Source organism: Tursiops truncatus, chromosome 16 (assembly GCF_011762595.2).
Source record: "Tursiops truncatus isolate mTurTru1 chromosome 16, mTurTru1.mat.Y, whole genome shotgun sequence".
Classification (NCBI taxonomy): Eukaryota; Metazoa; Chordata; class Mammalia; order Artiodactyla; family Delphinidae; genus Tursiops; species Tursiops truncatus.
The window spans coordinates 30,820,379-30,842,439 of record NC_047049.1 but is presented as its reverse complement, the minus strand read 5'-3'; the positions used below and the strand labels follow the sequence as shown (position 1 = coordinate 30,842,439).

Here is a 22,061-nt window from a genome sequence, read left to right as displayed (position 1 = left end):
CATTCCCATGATGCCTTTCTTAGCCCATCTTCTTCCCACTGCTCTTGATTCATTGTAGCTCTTGTCATGAGGAATTACAGTTTATCTATCTACCCTTCAGCCTCATTCCTCCGGACTGGGGTGCTTAGTGATAACATCTGCCTTTGCCGGAGAACGTGCCATGTGCTAGGCACCAGGTTAGCCTGTTACTTTTGGAGTCGATCCTCCCAACCCCTGCTGAAGTGAGTGCTGGTTTCATCCCCATTTTACAGATAGGAAAACTGAACTTTGGAGATGTTAGCAAGCTTGTCCACCCTGTCTGCCTGGCGTGAAAGGCCTCCTTGAAGTCAGAGGTCACATCTTATTCCTCTTTCTCTCACCAGCACCGCATTAGATCCGTGATAGGTACTAAAAAAGGGGGGTGGTGTATAAACTTCAGTTATACAAGATGAGTGTTCTGGAGATCTGCTGTATCACATCACGCTTGTAGTTTACAGTACTGTATCGTACACTTAAAATTTTGTTAAGACAGTAGATCTCATGTTAAGTGTTCTTACCACAATTTTTTAAAATCCTCGAGAGAAAGGAAGGGAGGGTGGGTGGAGGGGTGGCAGGTAGCAGAGACAGTGTAGCATCAGGCACACACGAGCCTTGGTCACTGAATAATAAGCCACAGTCAGCCACACAGCCTATCGGCTCCCACAGCTCAGTGCCTGGGGTTGCTTCTGAGAATGGAGATTCCACAGAGGGGAGGCATCTGAGCCCAGTGGGCAGGGAGGTGAGGAGAAATCAGGAGACCAGTCTCATTACTATTCACCCCAAGGTGAAGGCAAGGAGGAAAAGTAATCAAAGGAGAAGAGTAATCAAAGTCTGACACCCAAGCTGTGTTTCCTGCCCCCAGGGGATTGTCACCTGGTTTGTAGGCCAAACAAGTGCATAATACCACCCCACCCTGGCCCCAGGCAAGCATCTTCCCACTGCTAATCAGTATCAGCATCACCATCAGATATGCCCTACATGGAGCCCATCCAGGAATATGGGAAGTTCTGGACCCTGAGGCCAGAGTCCTGAGAACCTATGTTGAGTTCCGCTCTGAACTCTGAGCTCAGGGTTGAATCTTTGGATAAAGACGCTAATAAAGATTTTCTTAGAAGGATAAGCAAACTTGGAGGCTCCAGCTTCACAGCCTGCAACAGACAAGGGGTGACCCCTCTGGTTTTCCATTGACAGGTGGGCACTGGACTGACAGGTCAAATACCTATGACTCGTGGTCCACATCACCCCGTGCTGGAGTCCCTGACCCTTCTCTCCAGGGCAGGGGTGAAGGGGACGCCGTACTTACCCGTGCTGTGTCCTGCTTCCTCCACTGACTCCTTGATCCAGTCACGGGTTTGGTTGATGTGAAATAACTTCAGGTCCTCTTCATCTAAGGCAATGTCTCCCCAAAAGACAGCTGGGAAGAAAAAATAGAAATGGATCAATTTAAGCTGGAGATCAAGGAATGAATTCACTAGTGGCCCAGAGGGTATTGGAAACTGAGTAGTAAACTCTAGAAAAGATATTCCATCCAATCAAATTTCTTCCTGAGCCTAAGAGATAGGACTGGTAGAAAAAGAACAACAGATAATATATCTGTGCATCAAAGCCACAGGGCTGGGGACAACCACAATAAAGATCAAAGGCCTAGGTCTGTAAGGTATTTTGAAAGGTCACCCTGTCTTACTGTCACTGTAGGCAGCTGTGGGCAAAACCACCACACAAAGACAGCTGTTTCTCCCTTCTTCAGAGTTTTCAGGATATTTTTTTAAAAAGCATAATATAATAAATGATACTAATGTTCATAATATTTGCTTCCCTTCCCTGGGAAAAGATTCTATTTCCCTTCCCCACTGATGTCAGGATTGGCCACTTCACCTGTTCTGGCTAATCAAATGTGAGAAGGAGCTTTAAGAGCTAGTGTATGATTCACCATGTCCTCGCTCCCTCTCCCAGAGGAAAAGCAGTGGCTTAGATAGGGGTGACTCTAAAACCCTAAGTTCTGGAGTAAATATGATATGGAGCAGAGGGATGGCTGATTAGGACGGATATGTAACATGAATGAGGAAAATAAAAACCATTATTTTTATAAGTACTTGAGATTTGGGGCTATTTGTTACTGCAGCACAACCTCTTTATCCTGACTAATACAGAAATTGCTATCAGAAGTGGTATGTTTCTTGGTAACAAAAATCCATTGTCTTTGGGCCAGGTAGTGGGTATCGAGGAAACTATTACTGAAAGCTGGAAGAAGGCAATCAATATTACACAGTGATGAAGTATTTGGTAAAACTATTGCCTGCATTAACTTGGAAGGCAGATGATGAACTAAATGAGCTTATGGCTTTAAGTGAAGAGATGGGGAGTCAGAATGTCAATAGCACATCTTGGTTACCATTAGCTGTGTTTGACAAGATACTACAAGAAAGATAAGGGCTTTAAAAAGAACTGGGCATGGAGGCATCATGCTCCCTGATTTCAAACTATATTACAAAGTGGTAATAATTAAAACAGTATGGTATTGGCATAAAAACAGATACACTGATCAATGGAACCAAATAGAGAGCCCAGAAATAAACCCATGCTTATATGGTCAATTAATTTATGACAGAGAAGCCAAAAATATACAATGGGGAAAGGACAGTCTCTTCAATAAATGATGTTGAGAAAATTGGAGCCACATACAAAAGAAAGAAACTGGACCACTATCTTATACCATACACAAAAATTAACTCAAAATGGATTAAAGACTTGGACATAAGACCTGAAATCATAAAACTGCTAGAAGAAAACATAGGCAGTAAGCTCCTTGACATAAGTCTTGACAATGATTTTTTTGAATATGACATAGAAAAGCAAAAGCAACAAAATCAAAAATAAATAGGCGAGGACTTCCCTGGTGGTGCAGTGGTTGAGAGTCCACCTGCCAATGCAGGGGACATGGGTTTGAGCCCTGCTCTGGGAAGATCCCACATGTCATGGAGCAACTAAGCCCATGTGCCACAACTACTGAGCCTGCCCTCTAGAGACTGCAAGCCACAACTATTGAGCCCACATGCCACAACTGCTGAAGCCAATGCACCTAGAGCCCGTGCTCCGCAACAAGAGAAGCCACCCTGATGAGAAGCCCGCACACCACAACGAAGAGTAGCCCCCGCTCGCCGCAACTAGAGAAAGCCCACGTGCAGCAACGAAGATCCAATGCAACCAAAAATAAATAAATAAAATAAAATTTAAAATAAATAAATAAGTGAGACTATATCAAACTAAAAGTCTTCTGCATTGAGAGGAAAACATCAACAAAAATGAAAAGGCAACCTACTGAATGGGAGAAATTATTTGCAAAACATATTCTGATAAAGGGTTAATATCCAAAATATATACAGAACTCATACAACTCAGTAGCAAAAAACAAACAATCCAATTAAAAAATGAGCAGAAGACCTGAAGACACATTTTTTCCAAAGACATACAGATGACCAATAGGTACATGAAAAGAGGCTCCACATCATTAATCATCAGGGAAATGCAAAACCACAGTGAAATATTGTCTCATACCTGTTAGAATGGCTGTTATCAAAACGACTAGAAAAGCAAGTGTTGGCAAAGTTGTGAGGAAAAAGAAATCCTTATGCACTGTTGGTGGGAATGTAAATTGGTGCGGCCACTATGGAAAACAGAATGGCGGTTTCTCAAAAAATGAAAAATAGAACTATCATGTGATCCAGCAGTTCCACTTCTGAGTACTTATCTAAAGAAAATGAAAACACTAATTTGAAGCAAAATCTGTACCCCCATGTTCATTGCAGCATTATTTACAATAGCCAAGATATGGAAACAACGTAAAGTGTCCATATTATTCAGCCATAAAAAACCCAAAACCTTGCCATTTGCAACAACATGGATGAATGTTGAGGGCATTATACTAAGTGAAATATGTGTATCTATATCTATATCTATATAGATATTTCATATATATATGAAATAGGTGAAGAGAAATAGGTGGAAGAAATAGGTGAACTCTTTTTGTTTTATTGCTGTTTAAATAAATTGAATTTTTTTAAAAAAGAATTGAGCAATTTATAGTGGGAATGAAAAGGAATGGAGAGAGTCCAGAAATTCAGGGACTTGAGGAGTTGGAAGAGCCAACCTATTCTCATCGCTAAACAGTAAAACAAAAACTGAGAAGGCCTTTAAGTAACAAAGACTGATTAAAACTCAGGCTTATGGTGTAGAGAATTGGGAAACCTCATACGTTGCTAGTAGGGATGTAAAATGGTATACTCCCTAGGGAAAGCTACTTGGCATTTTCTTTAAAAGTTAAACTTATCACAAGACCCAGCAATTCCACTCCTAGATATCTTCCCAAAAGAAATGAAAACACAGGTCCACACAAAGACATATACTCAAATGTTAACAGCAGGCTTATTAATGATTGCCCCAAACTTGAACACAACCTAAACGTCTATCAACTGTTGAATGGATAAACAAATGTGATCTCTCTATACGATGGAAAACCACCCAGCAATTAAAAAGAGCAAACTATTGACACACGCTACAACATGTATGAATCTCAAAAACATCATGCTAAGTGAAAGAAGCAAGATGCAGAAGACTACGTATTATATGATTCCATTTATATGAAACGTCTAGAAAGGCAAGTTTATAGAGCTAGAAAGGTTAGTGACTGCCTATGGCTGGGGGCGGGAATGAGACTTGACTATAAGTGACCATGAAGGAACTTTTCCAGGTGGTAGCAGTGTTCTAAAACTGGATTGTGGTGATGGTCGCACAACTTCAAATTTGCTTAAATCTTTGAAATGTACACTTATTTTCACCTTGTTGAAATGTGTAACAAAGCTGGCTCAGCCAAAGATGGTTTCCAGCTGCCGGTCCTGAGCCCCTCCCACCTTCCTGAAGACTTCGCACAAGTTCACAATACAGTGCCATCTCTTCCTCAAAGAAAAAACGTCTGTGTCAATGATGGTATTCACAGTGATAGATCATCAGGAACACTTCTCACATTCTGAGAGCAGAAAGAGAAGCAAGAGGGCAGATGGAGAAGGGAGTAGATTAACAGGACCTGGGAAGACTCCAACGAGCCAAGGAAGTGCTCAAACTTTTGTGCTTGTGTGCTCCCAAATAATTTTTAAAAACCACATGTCCTTATGTATATTGTGAGCCTGACATTTATGATTTTTCACCATGAGTTTAAATGTCTTTTTTATTTTGTTCATTAGAAGTAAAAAAATAGTAAACATTTTATAAGATGAGGATTGAGTGTAGCTGTAATAAATGTTTCATGATGTGATTTGGTAGAATAGATTTAACCACCTTATTGAATGACACAGGCTGCATCAGAAGGAAAACAAGGAATTATTCATCTTGGTTTTTATCCACATATCTTGAAACATTAGAAGTCCAGAAAACACTGCAGTTATACTTAAAAGAATCACTGTCATTAACTTACTCTATTTCAGTTGTTCTGAATTGAAAATACTCCACTAAGCACCAAGCAACCCCCTTAACAGAAATTCATACAGACAGGAAAAGACAGGAGAAAGCCAGGTCTAGATGCCCTGACTCATCATCAAAGAAGGCTGCTCTGTGACCAAGCGTTCTCATTTTCCCTTTAACGCTCAGAGGTTTTTGTACCCCAGCCGATGCACGCAGTGGGATTCAGGATGAGTGACAAGTGAGGCTCTCTTCTGTAAAGTGGGGTAAGGATCACCATGACCAGGGCATCCTCCAGTAGTTTTAATAGAATCTTATAATAGAATCATATAGAATCTTATATGGAAGCACCCCTTGCTAAGTCTCTGGTGTCCCTGCACACATCAGTTTGCAAACCAGAGTGTGACAGAGGTCAGGGCAAGGGAGCATAGGGCTGCTCTTCAGCAACTGCTTCCTAAGTCAGAGGGCTGCTGAGAATTCTACTCTTCTTGCACTGTCCCCAGGGCTTGCTCAGCCCACCTTGGTCTCCATCTGCTTTCCAGCACTTCAATGCCCAGCACTCAGGCGTCCTCTTGACCTCAAAAGGCAGTAGCCCCAGGCTGATTCCCATGCAAGGAATTCTTCCTGAAGGCACTTCCTGCCTGCAATTTTTGTATTGTTCACCTGTGGAGGCAGGTTGATTAAAAACATGTGCTTTAGAGCCAGAGAGGTCCTGGGTTCAAAACCCATTATTGCCATTTAATAGCTGCGTGACCTTCGGCAAATCACTTGACTTCTCTGAGCCTTCTCCCCAACATCAGGCTTCAAACCAGAGTAACTGGCACCCCAGAACAGAGGTCCAGAATCAGGATGCCATCTCCAGTCCTACCCTTATCCCGTTCCATAGACATGAGCATGTTGTGCAGAGAGGCTGAGTGACTTGTTCACAATCACTTACCAAGTAATTTGGCAAAGGCGAGACTCAAGTCCAAGACAATTCTCATTATGCTCTGGTCTAACCTAGCAGAGTAGAATCTGTCCACATACAACTGGGAGCCAGGGGTGAAAACCCCAACATCAAAGGGGCTTTGGATATTCTAAATAAGCCTGAGGCAACAGTGGGGAGTCGCCACCCCAGACTCCTACCACAACGTGCTCTTCCTAACATAGTTGCTTCAAGGATCTCAAGAATGATCAGGAGTCAGCTTGGAGGCAGGTGGTGTCACTCTGGGATTCCCCGGAGGTCACAACTCCATGTCAACACAATATCTACTATGGCTCTATGGCTTGTCTTCCAGGAAAAAGGCACAATAAAGAGCAGACTGAGGAAGGAAGGCAGGAAGGAAGCATTTATTGAGCCAAGCACACAGGAAGGGCTCTGTTTGCAACCTAAGAGATGGCATGGATGCCACCAGAGCCTCCGGCCAGGCTCACAACCCGAGAGACAGGCTCCACCTGCACTGCAGGGACTTGGAGTTACAGAGAGAGTGCATTTCTGAAACAGCCTCCCCTCTCAGCTAGAGAAAGCCTTTGTCTCCTGTTTTTTTCCAAGATAGTTCTTGCCGGCCTCTCCTGAGTGTCCTGGAGGGTTGTTCCAGAAGGGTCACAGGACATTCTACCCCTCCTGAGCCATCCTGAGTCATGAGGCCACACTCTCGAAAACAGCCATTCTACTCCAACTTCTCCTATGTGATCTCATCACAACCGAAGTTAATTAACTTCTATCTGTGCAGTTCCATGAAGGCAAGGACTGTGTCTGCCTGCCCCATAGGTCCATTCTCAGCACAGTCGGGGTGCAGGAAATATCTGTGGAATGAATGCCTTGCGGAAGCTTCAGAGAACTGTCTTCTGCCCTGAGTCCCTCCACCCTAAGATGGAATCTGAGACCCAGCAGAGCTTCTAGACCCTTCTTTAAAGGTTATTTACACCCGAAATAGAAGGAAGTGCACATTCTCCTGTAGGGATGGTCACTGTGTCTCAGTCCAACAGGCCGAGGCCATGTCAGGAAATGAGGACAGGCCATCAGCTCTTAACCCCATGGGAGATAGTCACCAGGCCACTCTCAAGACTAGAAAAAAGTATTATGCACAAAAATCAGGTTGAATAACTGCCCTGGCTGGGAAGCCACCATAAAACCAGAACCCAAGGTACCACTAGAAGGTCTGTTAATGTAGGCAAAGATTTTTGCCAACTTTTTGGGCTACAGTATCCCTGTAATGCCCAGAACAATGTCTGGCATTGAGAATATGCTCAGGAAATATTTATCGATAAATTAATGAAAGGAAATGAAAATTACTAGAAATTAATTCTATTTATGTGAGTTCAATCCCCAAAGCCACCTGCCTGGGAAGTAACCATGTCTCCTTCTTTTGAGATGACGGGAATGTCTGAAAACATTAAACTGGTGAGTTTTCAATACAGAGTGAGTCTTGTTTCCTACATCCATCCTGCCACTGTGGCCCCAGTGAGGGAAGAAGGGTGAAAGCTACTTCAGGGAAGGAGCTGGATATGACACAGGGGAGTCCCCATCAGACAGAAGGGGGAGTAGGAGGAAGCCCTCCACGTCAGAGGACAGGAGCGGAACATGTGGTGGGAGGGAGCCTGGGCACATAAGGCTCTTAGCCAACTCCCCGAGGCATAGCCCAGTGAGGCTCAAGTCTGGGAGAAGCTGCCCATCCACCACACACAGGGGCAACGGGACAGCATGAGTAGAGGGGAGTGTCCAGAGACATGGGCCCAGGGTGCTCCCAAATCTGGCCCCCAGAACCTGGTGTCTGGGGCTCTGGGTGCTCCCACATGCCTAGGGAGGATGCAGAGGTGCCGAGAGGGCCAGTGGACCAGCAGAGCCCTGAGGTCAGGGTGAAAAGCCACAGAGGAGGATTTATAGGCAGAGCCAAAGGGTCAAGAGTACAGGCTTCACCAGCAGAGACCACATGTCAGGCTGAAATGCTAGAGCTGAGCAGATACTCCTCAGTATTTTATTTTATTTTAATTAATTTAAATTTAAACTGCCACATGTGGCTAAGTGCTATAAGTATACAATGTAAATAATATAAAATAAAATTTTATATAAAGTACAGCAATATAATATAAATAATATAAAATAAAATAATAAATTCTGTTTAAAATAGCAGCAAAGAGCATCAGATATCTGGGAAAAACCTTGACACGAAAAGCAGTGCTATGTTGACATTGTAAAATTCTACTAAAAGCTACAAAAAGTGACAGGAAAGGAAAGACATACTGTCTTTCTCTGAAATGTTCTTTCCAAATTAATGCATAGGTTTAAAACATTTTAATCAAAACCTCAACAATTTTTTTATTATTGACAAAATGATATTAAACTTCATCTGCATAATTAGGTGATAACAGTCAAGAAAAAGAGTACCAAAGGAAGGCTGGTCTCGTCTGACATCAAAATATGTTATAAAGCTTCAACAACCCTGCAACATGGGATAGTCTGGAAGCAATCCCTAGTCTATATAAGAAAGTTCATTTATGACAAAAGAGGTCTCACAAATTTGTGGAAAGAGGGGGACTAAGCAATGAATTACGTTGAGACAACGGGTTAGCTCTTTGAGGAAAAATCAAGTTGGCGTTGAACCTCACACTATACACCAAAATAAATCAAAAATTTAAAAATTAAATCGTTATGGCTACCAGGGGGTAAGGAGGGGAGGGATAAACTGGGAGATTGGGATTGACATATACACACTACTATATATAAATAGATAACTAATAAGGACCTACTGTATAGCACAGGAAACTCTACTCAGTACTCTGTAATGGGCTATATAGGAAAAGAATCTTAAAAAGAGTGGATATATGTATATGTATAATTGGTTCACTTTGCTGTATAGTAGAAACTAACACAACATTGTAAATCAGCTATACTCCAATAAAAATTAATTAATAAAAAAACCATAGTCTAAATAAATAAAAATTAAAATTAAATTGACATATTGGTTGAACAGTACTTAGGATCTAATAAGCCAAGTCTATACATTCAAAACACAGAGCTACTGAATTGTTACCAAAAGGCAAAACATGTCAGCCTCCTAAGAGAACACTCTCGAAGGAAGGACTCCTATCACCCGGGTAACTTTCTTCTTCTACCACCACCGACCCTTGGCTACTCAAAGTATAATCTCTAGACGGGCAGCATTGACCTCATCTTGAAGCCTGATAGAAACACCCACTCCCAGGGCCCACCCCAGAGGTGCTGAATCGGAAGCTGCATGTTAACAAGATCCCCAGGCAGGACGTGTGCACAGAGAAAGTCTGAGAAGCACTGACTCAAGGCACCAGGGGCTTTGCCTCCAGCAGCCATGCCCCCGTGGTCCCAGGCTCCTCTGCACCTCTCTATGCCTGTCATGGCTGCCACAAAGAGGTCAAGCAGGGTAATTCTTCACAGAAATGTAGACCTTGAATGGATAGGCCATAGGAAAGATCTAAAAGGCACACCAATGGAAATGCCATCTGCTCCAGTCTTGGCTGACCCCACTGGACCTCCAACCTGCAATTCAGGGAGTTGTCACCTGGTGGCAGTGTTTTGTTATGAAGCTCTGCATAGTGACTATTTCAGGAATAGATTATGAGCTACAATAGGAAAATTGCTTTTTGGAAATCAAAAACAGAAACCTTTAAAGTAGTCAAATAAAATTTTAAAGCTATTATATAATAAATTTAAAAATATAAAAGGAGACATTTTAAAGAAATACTTTCGAATGATATATAATCAAAGATGTGCAGATATTTAACAATTGCCTGGGTGAGGAGAGAGCCTTAATTTGTAGCGTTTGCTCATTTCTCTGGTGTAAATACTCCCACCGAGGCTGACTTCAAGATCACAAAACATGGAGATGGAGAACATGTGTACACTCGGCTTTCACAAGCAGGTAACAGCCAGCTCTAGCACACTACTGTAATAACAATAAATATCTGTAAAGTCTCTCAGTTTCTAAAGTTATGTCGTGTTCCCCATCTGGTTCCATAAGCCTGATTCTCGAGGCTGCAAAAGATGACCTAATCCTTGCAGGGAAAGGTCCATCACTGCAGCTCCCATCTCGGGGTCTCCACAGCACAGCATCTTGCCCAAAGCAAAGAGCCGAAGCAAACAGCACCCTGTCCAGGTATTAGGATAAATGCCTTCTATATCATTAACCTCAAAGGAAGGCCCAGAGAGGAGGTAGGAATTGGCCAAGGTTGTGTAGGCAGGATGAGGTTTCATGGGTGTTCTAAGTCAGAAAGGCCTCCCAGATTCCCAAATCACAGTCCTCCTCCACCAAGCCAACTTTTCCCAAAGTTTCAAATTCTAAGAAGTTAATAAGAAATGCTATTGTAACTGAGCAGGACCCTATGAGGCCTTCCCAGAACAGACCTCCACCCATGTCCTCCACCCACCTTTTCTCTGTAGAAGAACTGTAGTCAAAGAAAAATTTAATCAGAGAAGTGAGAAAAAGCAGAAAGAAAGGAAAACAGTCAAGTAAGACAAAATAATAACACTTTAGCCATTAAACAAAGTCAAGGACCTTTAGTTCTTCCTCAATGACTACAAATACTATTCTGAGCTGTGTCCTTTGAGCTGCTTTGCAGGTACTGAAACCCCCCACCAGGTGGAAGAAGTTAACTGTATGCTGTCCACAAGCATGCAGACCCCAGACCCGTTGGAAACAGGAGGTTGATGATGCTGACTCCCAATTACCTCACCATCAACCCATCAGAAGAATGCCCACGAGCTGATCACGCCCTGCTCCTTGAACATTATAAGATTCCTCACTACCCCCTCCAGGGTGGGACACACAATCTTGAGTGCATGAGCCCCCTGTGGCCCCCTTTGCCTGGCAAAGCAATAAAGCTTTTTTTAAAAATTTATTTTTATTGAAGTATAGTTGAATTACAATGTTGCGTTAATTACTGCTGTACAGCAAAGTGACTCAGTATGCTATATATACATTCTTTTTCATATTCTTTTCCATTATGGTTTATGACAGGATATTGAATATAGTTCCCTGTGATATACAGTAGGACCTTGTTGTTTATCCATTCTATATATACCAGTTTGCATCTGCTCTTCCCAAACTCCCAATCCAATCCTCTCTCACTCCCTTCCCCCTTGGCAGCCACCAGTCTATTCTCTATGTCCCTGATTCTGTTTCTGTTTCATACATAGGTTCATTTTTTTGGGCCACTTGGCACAGCTTGTGGGATCTTAGTTCCCTGACCAGGGATCAAACCTGGGCCCCCAGCAGTGAACTGCTTTTCTTTACTGCAGTACTTCTCAGAGCCTTTACAATCCTAACAAACATCACAACTCTCCAAGAGAAAAAGAATGCAGCATTTGCCAATGTGGTTGCCCTGGAATTTCTTTTCACTGAATCTTCCGTCCTAAGGAACACCTTTTAGAGACTGCTGCAATGCTCAGCAATCTTCCTAGGACTAGAAGGGGCCCTACTGATCATTGGGTCCAACCCACCATGTGATGCCTGAGTGGCCTCTTCTCACACCCCTCCATTGACAGGGAGCTCACGCCCTTCCAACACATCCCCCTTTATCTTGAAACAGCTCTCTCTGTTTCTTCCAAATCTGGTGTTTTAATTCTTCTCTCAGGACCAAGGCACTGAAAAGGAAGGGACTGATACTTCTGGAGCACCAGCCACATGCTAGGCTCTCCACACTCTTCTAACCCTCACGACAGCAACTCTGTGCAATAAGAATCATTATGCTCTTTTTTTCCGATGAGGAAAGTACGCTCAGAGAGATCAGGCAACTTGCTCTAGGCCACCTCTCAATTCTAACTCCCAACTGCCATGCGTCTTTGCCTTGAAGTAACCCCTGCTGCTCAGGCAGGGATGGAAGCGTGGATAGGAAGAGGGACTAACTCAGCCTTGGGGGTGGGAGCAGGGAAGGCCTTGCAGAGGGGGTGATACTTGAGTAGGAAGGTGACATGTGAGCAGAAGTATGGCAAGTGGATAACAAGAAAAAGGGCATGCTGGTCAAAGAGACAGCATGTGCAAAGGCCCTGAGGGGAGAAAGAGTGAGGCACTGTCAGGCAGGAGCAGAAGGGACCTGGTGAGGGGCCCTGGCTGAAGTGGGGACCCAGTCACGTGGACTGTCAACGATAGTGAGGCAGGAGGTGAGGCTGCAGGAACCGAGAGGCTGGGCAGGGGCAAAAGGAAGTCTCAGACACAGGGAACAAAATTCCAGGGTTATCAGAGCACCCAAGGTGGAGCCGGGCACAAGGAGTCCCTCACTCGGGTGCAGCACTTCACAGTTTGTATCCCCTCCACGCACACATTCTTCCCCACCCCACCCCACCCCAGCATCCTGCTCAGGGACTGGCAAGGACCTTCAGTTCTGGGACCTTCCGTTTTCGTAAATGAGCCAGTGAGTGAATGAGCGTTCCTCACCAAAGTCCTAGAGGAAGGCAAGGCAAACACCGTCAGCCCCATTTCATGGGGGAAAGCCAGGCTCAGGGAAGTTCACGACCAGCCTGTTAACTTACAACTGTGAGAAGGGGGTGGGGCTTGAGGGCAGACCTCTTGGCTCTAAACTTGGAGCCCAGTTCACTGCCTCACAGAGGACCCCGTTTCTAGAACTGGATTCAATGTGGGGCCTGATCTCATGGTCAGCGGTAAGAGCTCTGTTCCCAGATGAGCTGCTGGCCTGTCCAAGACCAGACAGTCCAGTGCGGGTGACTGGAGGGCACAGAGGACAGGAGGGGCTGGCCAGAGGGTCCTTCACAGCCCCCCCCACGCCCCCTGAGACCCAGAGAGGCTCGAGCGCGGATTCTGGGGATTTTAAGTGGCCCCTGGCTTGGGGCCTGCAGAGCTGGAAAGTCTGTGAGCCTGGGAGAAGCCTAGCCAGTCAGAGGGAGACCCCTTCAACTCTACTGTCACCTTCTGTTACCAGCCACACCCTCCCCAAGACTGCTTCCTGGCACCCAGAGAACGGGAGGCCCAGGAAGGGCTGCCACGGCTGGAGGATAACTCCCCCCCTCACCCCCTGCAGCCTTCCAGCCCATCCCAGCCACAGGCCCTGCCCTACCCCAGGGCTCACTCCAAAACCAACAGAGTCCTGGATTTATCCTGCAGGGGTGACCTCCAGCAGGTGCTAACCTGGCCTCATCTCATCTCGCCTCCACCAACCAGGCCGGTCCCTGATTTTCATTTCTACACTACAGCCTGGCCTTGCAGGTTTATTTTTCAATTAGTTTCCCACTTATGGGCCTAATCATAAATGTTCCACAGTAGAGCTGCGACTTGGGACACGAAGGGCCAGAGTTAAAGCAGTATGGAATCACAGGCATGGCCTACACTGGGAAGAGGGCGCTTGATGCTGCATGTGACACTGGGTGGACCACTTTTCCCTTTGGTGTCATTTTTTTCACCCATACACTGAGAAAGCTGAACCAGCTCAGGGATTCTCAAGGCGGGGATTCTCAAGGCGAGGCCACAGACCACTTTGTTAGAAGTGTCTAAGGAGTGTTGATACACAGATCCCAGGCCCCATCCACATCTACGGAATCAGACTCTCCAGGGACAGGGCCCAGGAACATGCATGTTAAGTTCACATCCTGCCTACCCTCACAGGTGACTCACGGTCACTGAAGTTCGGAGACCAATGGAGGTGACATCTCGAGGTCCCTCTAGCTCTGATGATTGGTTTATACAATGTCTACTAGAGAAGCGTAAGGCATCCACCCAGGGATTGCCATTCGTCCATCCCAATAACAAGCTGCTCAAGAAGGACCTTGCTAATGTTCCAGAAGATGGTCACCTAGAGAGAAGCTGAGATTACCGGAGGAACTAAATCCGGAGGCTTCGAACCATTGGAATTCCTCTCAGGAAACAGGGAGGGGCCAGAGGCAGGGAGAGTTACAGGGAAATCCTACCCAGAGACACATTTAGTTCACTTCAAGTTTCCAGCAGAGGGATTTAACAGGTTTAAAGCAGTTTTCTGTGAATCTTTGTCAAGGGAGTGTATGTACAAACAAACAGGGAGGGGGTTTTTTTAGTGAAAAGTTAATCGGCTTAAAGTGTGCAACTAAATAAGCAAAGCTTACATTAAAGTGACCCACAGAGAAAGGACCCCATGGAAAGAAAGTTCTAGGAAATACAATATGGCCTCTATGTTCTTTTGTAGTTCTATGCTATAAATATTCATGGGGCGGTGTTAATGGGGTCCACAGCTCTATGCAACCACAATAGTTTTTTTGTTTATTCTCAGGACCATGAACTTTGAAACCATGAACCTAAATTTCAGGACTCTGCATTCAGGCGTGTTTGCAGAGCAGGAGGCGAGAGGCGCAGGCTTGAGGAGGACAGAGGAGAGGAAACAGGGTGAGATGTGAATCATGCCTCCTGGATCTTTTGGTTGAGATTAAAGAGGAGAATCTGTTTAGTATGGGAGACCTCCGTCTCCAGGGTCTTCTGCTGCTCCAGCCTGGGGAAATGGCCTTCACAGGCATGGAGGGCTTAGTTACTCGAGCATATGGCAGAGAGGGGTGGGGAGCTGGAAATAGTTTAATTGGATCAAACAGACTTTTTGCAAGTTCTACACTGAAGACTTAAAAAAAAAAAAACCCAAACGAGTTTGAATCATGGCATTTCTAAGATGGAGAGAGTTTAAACGTCACCTAAGCCATGTCCTTGCTTTAAACGTAAGGAAACTAAGGTCCAGGAAGGTTAATTGACTTGCTCAAAGTATCACATCTAGAAGCCACATCTGCTGACTCGAAACCAGTGATGGCAACTATGAGACAAACATGTACCCCTCTTAGCCCCTCTGTCCCAGAGCAAATATCCTTCATTGATCACAGCCTTCCTGGACACAGCCTCCAAATCTATCTCAACACAGTCTACAGAGGGCCAGCACAAATGGATAGAAATAGCAGATGAATTGAGACCTACTTGCCATCTATGCCCTAAACCATGCTGGCAATGTCCATAACCCATTGGCCATTTGTTCCAGCTAGGAGTTTTCTATTCAAAGCCACTTAAAGTCTGAACTCAGGGGTCTGAGCGTGCACTCCAGAAAAGTAGCAGGACCTGAAAGTCCATAGGACTTTCCATGTTAAAAGTCAATCCTGAAAAGATGCTCAGTATGGCTAATTATTAGAGAAATGCACATCAAAATCACGATGAGGTATTACCCCACACAGGTCAGAATGGCTATCATCGAAAAGTCTACAAATAACAAATGTTTGAGAAGATGTGGAGAAAAGGGAACCCTTGTATACTGCTGGTGGGAATGTAAATTGGTGCAGCCACTATGGAAAACAGTATGGAGGTTCCTTAAAAAACCAAAAATAGAGCTCCCATATGACCCAGCAATTCTATTTCTGGTGGAAATGAAAACACTAATTCAAAAAGATACATGCAGCACAATGTTTGTAGCAGCACTATTTACAATAGCTAAGATATGGAAGCAACCCAAGTCCCTATCAACAGATGACTGGATTAAGAAGATATTCATATATATATATATGTATATATATACGTATGTATATAATATTACTCAACCATAAAAAAGAATGAAACACTGTCATTAGCAGCAATGTGGATAGACCTAGAGAATATTATGCTTAGTGAAATAAGTCAGACAGAGAAAGACAAATACTATATGATATCACTTAATATGTGAAATCTAAAAAATAGTACAAACAAATGTATGTACAAAACACAAACAGCCTTACAGATATAGAAAACAAACTTGTGGTTACCAAAGGGGAGAGGAAGGGGGAGGAACAAATTAGGGGTATGGGATTAAAAGATACAAACTACTATATATAAATAGATAGGCAACAAGGATATACTGTATAGAATAGGGAATTATACCCATTATCTTGTAATAACCTATAATGAATATAATCTGCAAAAAAACCTGTGAATCACTTTGCTGAAAATAACACAATATTGTAGATCAACTATACTTCAATTAAATTTTTTTAATTGAAGTATTGAAAAATTAAATTGAAAAATTGAAAAAAATTTCAATTAAAATAAAAATTTTACAGGTCAATCAGTACCTAGGAGAGCACCACACACAGATGGGTACCAAAGAGCAACTGGTCTCTGAAAGCTGATTCCATCTCAAGAGAACACCTAGTCCTGCCTTCTACCTTGGCGGGCATCATCCTACTTTACAGAGGAGCCAAGAGGCCACCTTGCTCAAGGCAGACATCACCTCCTGTCTCGCCTCTTCATCTACAGTACAATAAGGTTGCGCCAATGCATTTCAGAGCCATGTGACAGCTTGGCTTTCCAAGCAGGACTCACTTGGCTTAAGAAATACCTGCTCAGCTAATTCCCCAGAAAAAAAGATTCTCTACCAGACTAGCATGAGCAGGTAGGCCATATCTGCAAGGCCAGGTAAGTTTTACACCTCCAAATATATTTCATCTCACATGCCCAGCCCACTCAATTGGTGATGTTTTCTCTAAGTGCTGTGCGGTGACTTCTTGGACCCTCAGGAAAAGGAGCTGTGATCAATTAGCCATGTCTGACACTGGCCTGGGGAGGGAGTGGCACTGGAGGTGCCACACATGGGCCATTTACAAATGTATGTTGTAAAAATACTAAAATAGTTCCATCCATGGGAAAGAATATCTGCAGCAAGGCCTGAGCTATGATTCAAGTTATTCTTTTTATACTTACTTTCCACCCTCTCTGCCCTGCTCTGTGCCCAGGAAGGCGGATCCTGTGGACTGCTTCCTCCACGTCTCACTGCTCTCTGGCTTCTGCTTGCATTCAACCAGGAGGAGATCCTGGCAGATCAGAGGGAAGAGGGCAGAGAGCTGCAGGCATTTCTTCCCTGCTTTCTCCCTGCTTTGGTGCTGTATCCAAACTACTATATATAAAATATATCAGATAGGCAACAAGGATATACTATACAGCATAGGGAATTATACCCATTGTCTTATATACGGTCTTATGTACTGTCTTACCTATACTGGAATATAACCTGCAAAAAAACCCTGAATCATTATGTAGTACACCTGAAACTAACACAATACTGAAAATCAACTATACTTCAAGTGACTCAGCCCCCTCCCCTCCTGCACAGCTCCAGCTCCTGTAACACGGCTCCCTTCCTGTTTCTTCAGCCACAGGGGAGACTTGTTAGTCTCTGGGTGCCTCACACCCTTCTTTGCATCCTAACCCTGTCTCTGTAAGTAGTCCCTTCATGAAGGTCTCTTCATTTGAAACATCTGGGGTAAAGTCTGGTTCCTGCTGGCACCTGGCTTGTACTGCTGTTCTAAGAAAATCCTCCCATTATTTCCACAGCTAAATGGGTAGATGGCATTCTGACTGGTAAACTGAATGGCTACTTTGGCCTAAGATAACACTTTTCACTGCTTAATTCCAGCAGCATATGACTTACTGCTGTCTCACACCTCCTATGTTCCCATAGCCTAAGCTCACATGGCTTCCACTCAGTAACGGAGAAAAGGGAGCAGTTTAGGTTCTAAAAGCCAGAAGCTTCCTAGGCTCTAATTTTGCATCTTATGTGCCTGATTCCAAGGCCAGGTATATCTCATAAGCTCTAATACCTCCACTGTGGAATGATCTCTTGTGGAGCATTAAGTTACCAGTGCAATTAAGCAGGACTCATTCTGAAGACAAAGGCCCATGGAGACCCTAAGTAGTGCAGAGAGTGGAAAGATACACTAGGTGGAGAGTAAAGGAGACCCGGGGTCCACCTCCAGGCATGCCGGGAGCTATCCATGTGAACTTGGACACACTACTGCCCTTTCAGGCCCTCAGGGTTCTCATAGGAAACATGAAAAACAGTACAAATAATTCCAAGGGTAACTTCCAGCTCTAACATTCTAAAAGATTTTACTCTAAAATCTTACCTTGTGTATCTAGTTAACATTCAATAATGGTCATGAGCCTATCATCACTTTGACTAAATTTTCTTCATAAAGTTCCAGCAAGTAGTCTACTGTGGCAGACTTATTGGCCACCAATACCTTTCCTCCCTTCTTCCCTAACAACAGAAACTATGATGTTCAGTTCCAGACCTTCCAGAAGAAATATTTCCCAGAATCCCATGTAGCTATCTGAGGTCATGTGATTAACTTCCAGCCAACGAGATGAAAGCAGATGGCAGATGGCATCTCCTGGGAACCTCTCACATTCTTAGTTCTTTTTCTTTTCCATGCCTTCCATGTCCAGACCGTGTTCGTGATGGTTTGAGCTCTGGCTACCATCGTGGACCATGAGGACAAGGGCCTCAGCCCAGGGAGAGTGGAGGGGCAGGCTGGAAGGAGACTGGACCCTAGAGGACTTCCTGGACCTGGCCATAGACTGTGGACCTCCAGACTTTGATGTGAGAAAGAAAGAAACTTCTGGCTTGTTTAGGCCAGTGTTCCAGCTATCAATATATTGCCTATCAGCTCTATCAGCCTATCACCCTTCTTTGTCATGCTTTGTGACACCAGCTGGACCCCGGAAACATTTCTCCTTTGTCAGCTGGCACATTAGATTTTGTCAGTAGAGGGCACTAGAGGGACTGCAAGAGGAAGGGAATTCTCTTCCTGCTTCCGGGCCTCATCTTTCTTGCTCCTGTAGAGTGTAGCCACCAGCAGTGTTTGGGAAACCCACTGGCACCCAACTTTCAGAGTTTTGCCCAGACTCCAGTGGGCAATTCCCCACTTGTCAGCCGCTTCCTGTAGCATCTCAACAAACTTCTCCAACTGTCAGTGGGTCACAGCCACATCCTCTCCTATGAAGTTACAGCCGGGGAGGGGAGTGTGTGGGGTGACCTCTTCCAAATGTATTCCTTCCCTAGTAGCTGCTCCCTATATCTACTATTCCTGTTTTCTTTAAAGTTCTCTCTACCTCCTTTTGCTAGTTAATAATCCTTTATATTAAATTTTTGAATTATTTCTGAAATTACTGATGTGGTTTCAGTCTCCCAACTGGACCCTGACGGCCACAGCCAATTAACACGGGTTCATTACTAGCAATTTAACCTGATCTTAACTGATAGAGCCATGCAATCCTCTCCACGGAACAAGTGAGTGATATGGTACAGGATAAACTTTCTGCTTTTTAAAACTCTTCTCTCCAAAAATTATTTGTGACAAACGTGTCAGATAAAAGGTTGAAGTCCTAATCTCTAACAGTTCCTACAAAATGTTTAAAAAATGACCACCTAATTAAAAAATGAACATAAGCAGAAAGAAAAAGGGTCCATAAATAAGAAGGAAAAAAAGCCCATAAATAGGAAATTCACACAGCAAAATAAATACAAATGGTTAAAATATATTTAAAGATTTTTGTTTTATGTGGCCATTTTTAAAGTCTTTATTGAATTTGTTACAATATTGCTTCTGTTTTGTTTTTTGGCCTTGAGGCATGTGGGATCTTAGCTCTCCGACCAGGGATCGAACCCACACCCCCTACATTGGAAGGTGAAGTCTTAACCACTGGACCACCAGGGAAGTCCCCAAAATATATTTTTGAAGGTTCAAAATTATTTGAAAAAGAAATACAATTACAATATAAATGCAAATTAAAGAAACTGTAAATTATTTTTCTCTTATGAAACCAACAAAGATTTTAAAAACTAGAATACAAAAACGTTAATCTTAATGAGAGTGCAAAGGAGTAAAAAAAAAATTTGAAGGGCAATTTGAAAAAAAGAATCAGAAGCCCTAAAAGCATCTATACTTTTGACCCAGCAATTCTATGGGTAGAATTTTTTCTAAGAAAATAATTTAAAACATACACAAAAATCTAGCAATAAGGATGACTCCAGCATGATTGTTTATAATAGCAAAAGAAATGATTGGGGGAAAAAATCTTTATGTCCAACAATAGAGAACTGATTAAATTAAATTACATCTATACCGAACAACTTAAATTGTTGCCATACAAGTACATGTATTACATAAGCATCTTTATTATCGTGGAAGGAGGTTCATGGTACTAAGTGAAAGTGAAATACAAGCAGGTTCAAAACTATATGTGTAGGGCTTCCCTGGTGGCGCAGTGGTTGGGAGTCCGCCTGCCAATGCAGGGGACACGGGTTTGTGCCCCGGTCTGGGAAGGTCCCACATGCCGTGGAGCGGCTGGGCCTGTGAGCCGTGGCTGCTGAGCCTGCACGTCCGGAGCCTGTGCTCCGCAGCGGGAGAGGCCACAGCAGTGAGGGGCCCGCGTACTGAAAAAAAAAAAAAAAAACTATATGTGTAGCATTTTTTTTAAATTACAACCATGCATGAAAAAATTTTGGAAGAATATACAACAAAGTGTTAACAACGGTTACTCCTCGGCCATGGAATTGCTGGAAATTTTTACTCTTGCTTGCTCTCTATATTTTCTAAATGTTCTCCAGTGGATGTATATTAGCTGTATAATTAAGAAAACTGCTTTATGTTAAAAAAAAACAATAATCTCCCTTTCCGGCCCATCTCAAGGGCACCCCAATGCTTGCCGAGCATCTCTGGATGAACTCATTTATGTTTCACTAGACTCTGAGGCAGAGCTCAGCTTGGGACCTCTCCTACACACAAAGCCATGATCTCTCCCCCATTTTCCCTTCCTTTCCATTCCTGAGGCCCAAGTCTGAACTTCACGCTCCCAAGCCTAGAACCCCTGGTGGTCCTCCTATTTCCCGCTTCTACAGATCCTAAACATCATTTGTCTTCATCATAATGGTCGTCTGCTCAAAAACCATCAAGCGCTCCCCGTCTGCTCAAAAACCATCAATAGCTCCCCCTTTCTTAAGGGGCATGATTTAAATGTCTCAGCTTGACATTCACCGTTCCAAGCTTCTTTCAATCTTGCCACTACTATTCTGCAAAGTAAATCAGGTACTCCCACAGCTCCAGACATATCCAAAGCATTCCTGCTGCCTTGCCTTAACTCACGATGTTTATTCTACCTGAAATGCCTTCCCCTGCGTCCCAGTTTCTCCAAATCCTTTCCATCCTTCCAGGCCAAACTCAGGGCTCACCACCCCTCTTACCAGGAAGCCTTCCTTGACTGTCTTACAGTGATTGATCCCTTTTCCAAATCCCTATAGTATCTCATCTGCTCAGTTTTTCATTTGGCAAATATTGGTTGAGCACCCACCACGTGCCAGGCACTGTGCTGGTGACTGGGAAACCAAATGAGGCTAATTTCTACCCCTTGAAGTCCACTGTCTGATATGGAGACAGACATTGAGCAAATAAATAGTCACTCCAATACCCAGGTACGGACTGTAACACGTGCAGGGAAACACAGGTGATGAGAGATTTAAAAGAAGGGACCTGATTGACAGCAGGCCTGAGAAGGCCTGGGGGGGAAAGGATATGTAAACTGAGGGTCCTAAGTGGGTCTAATTTTGCAAACATGATCAAACGTGCATTTCAAAAAGATCATGCTGCCTGCAACATGGAAAACAGATTTTGGGAGGCAAGGGGAGGGAGACGGGTTCAGGTACCATCGCAGTAGCCTACGTGGGAGCCGGTGGGATTTAGACCAAACAGTGGCAGCAAAGATGGAGAGAAGTGGATGGGCTTAAATTTGGAAACAGAATCGGCAGGACTTGGGTTGGACTACATGAGAAGGGGAGGGAGAGACCCGTATCCAGGATGGTACCGGGTTTCTGGTTGAAGC

The 22,061-nt window shown here is 43.9% G+C and overlaps 1 protein-coding gene across 1 annotated transcript in view; it reads right to left on the bottom strand.

Annotated features, from left to right (window-relative positions):
* TLL2 (tolloid like 2) overlaps positions 1-22,061 on the bottom strand; it is a 129,564-nt gene that overhangs the window by 97,354 nt on the left and 10,149 nt on the right. The window contains exon 2 of the mRNA XM_019939865.3: positions 1,322-1,432. Within this exon, the coding sequence (XP_019795424.1) occupies positions 1,322-1,432 (111 nt within the window). The remainder of the gene's footprint in view (positions 1-1,321; positions 1,433-22,061) is intronic.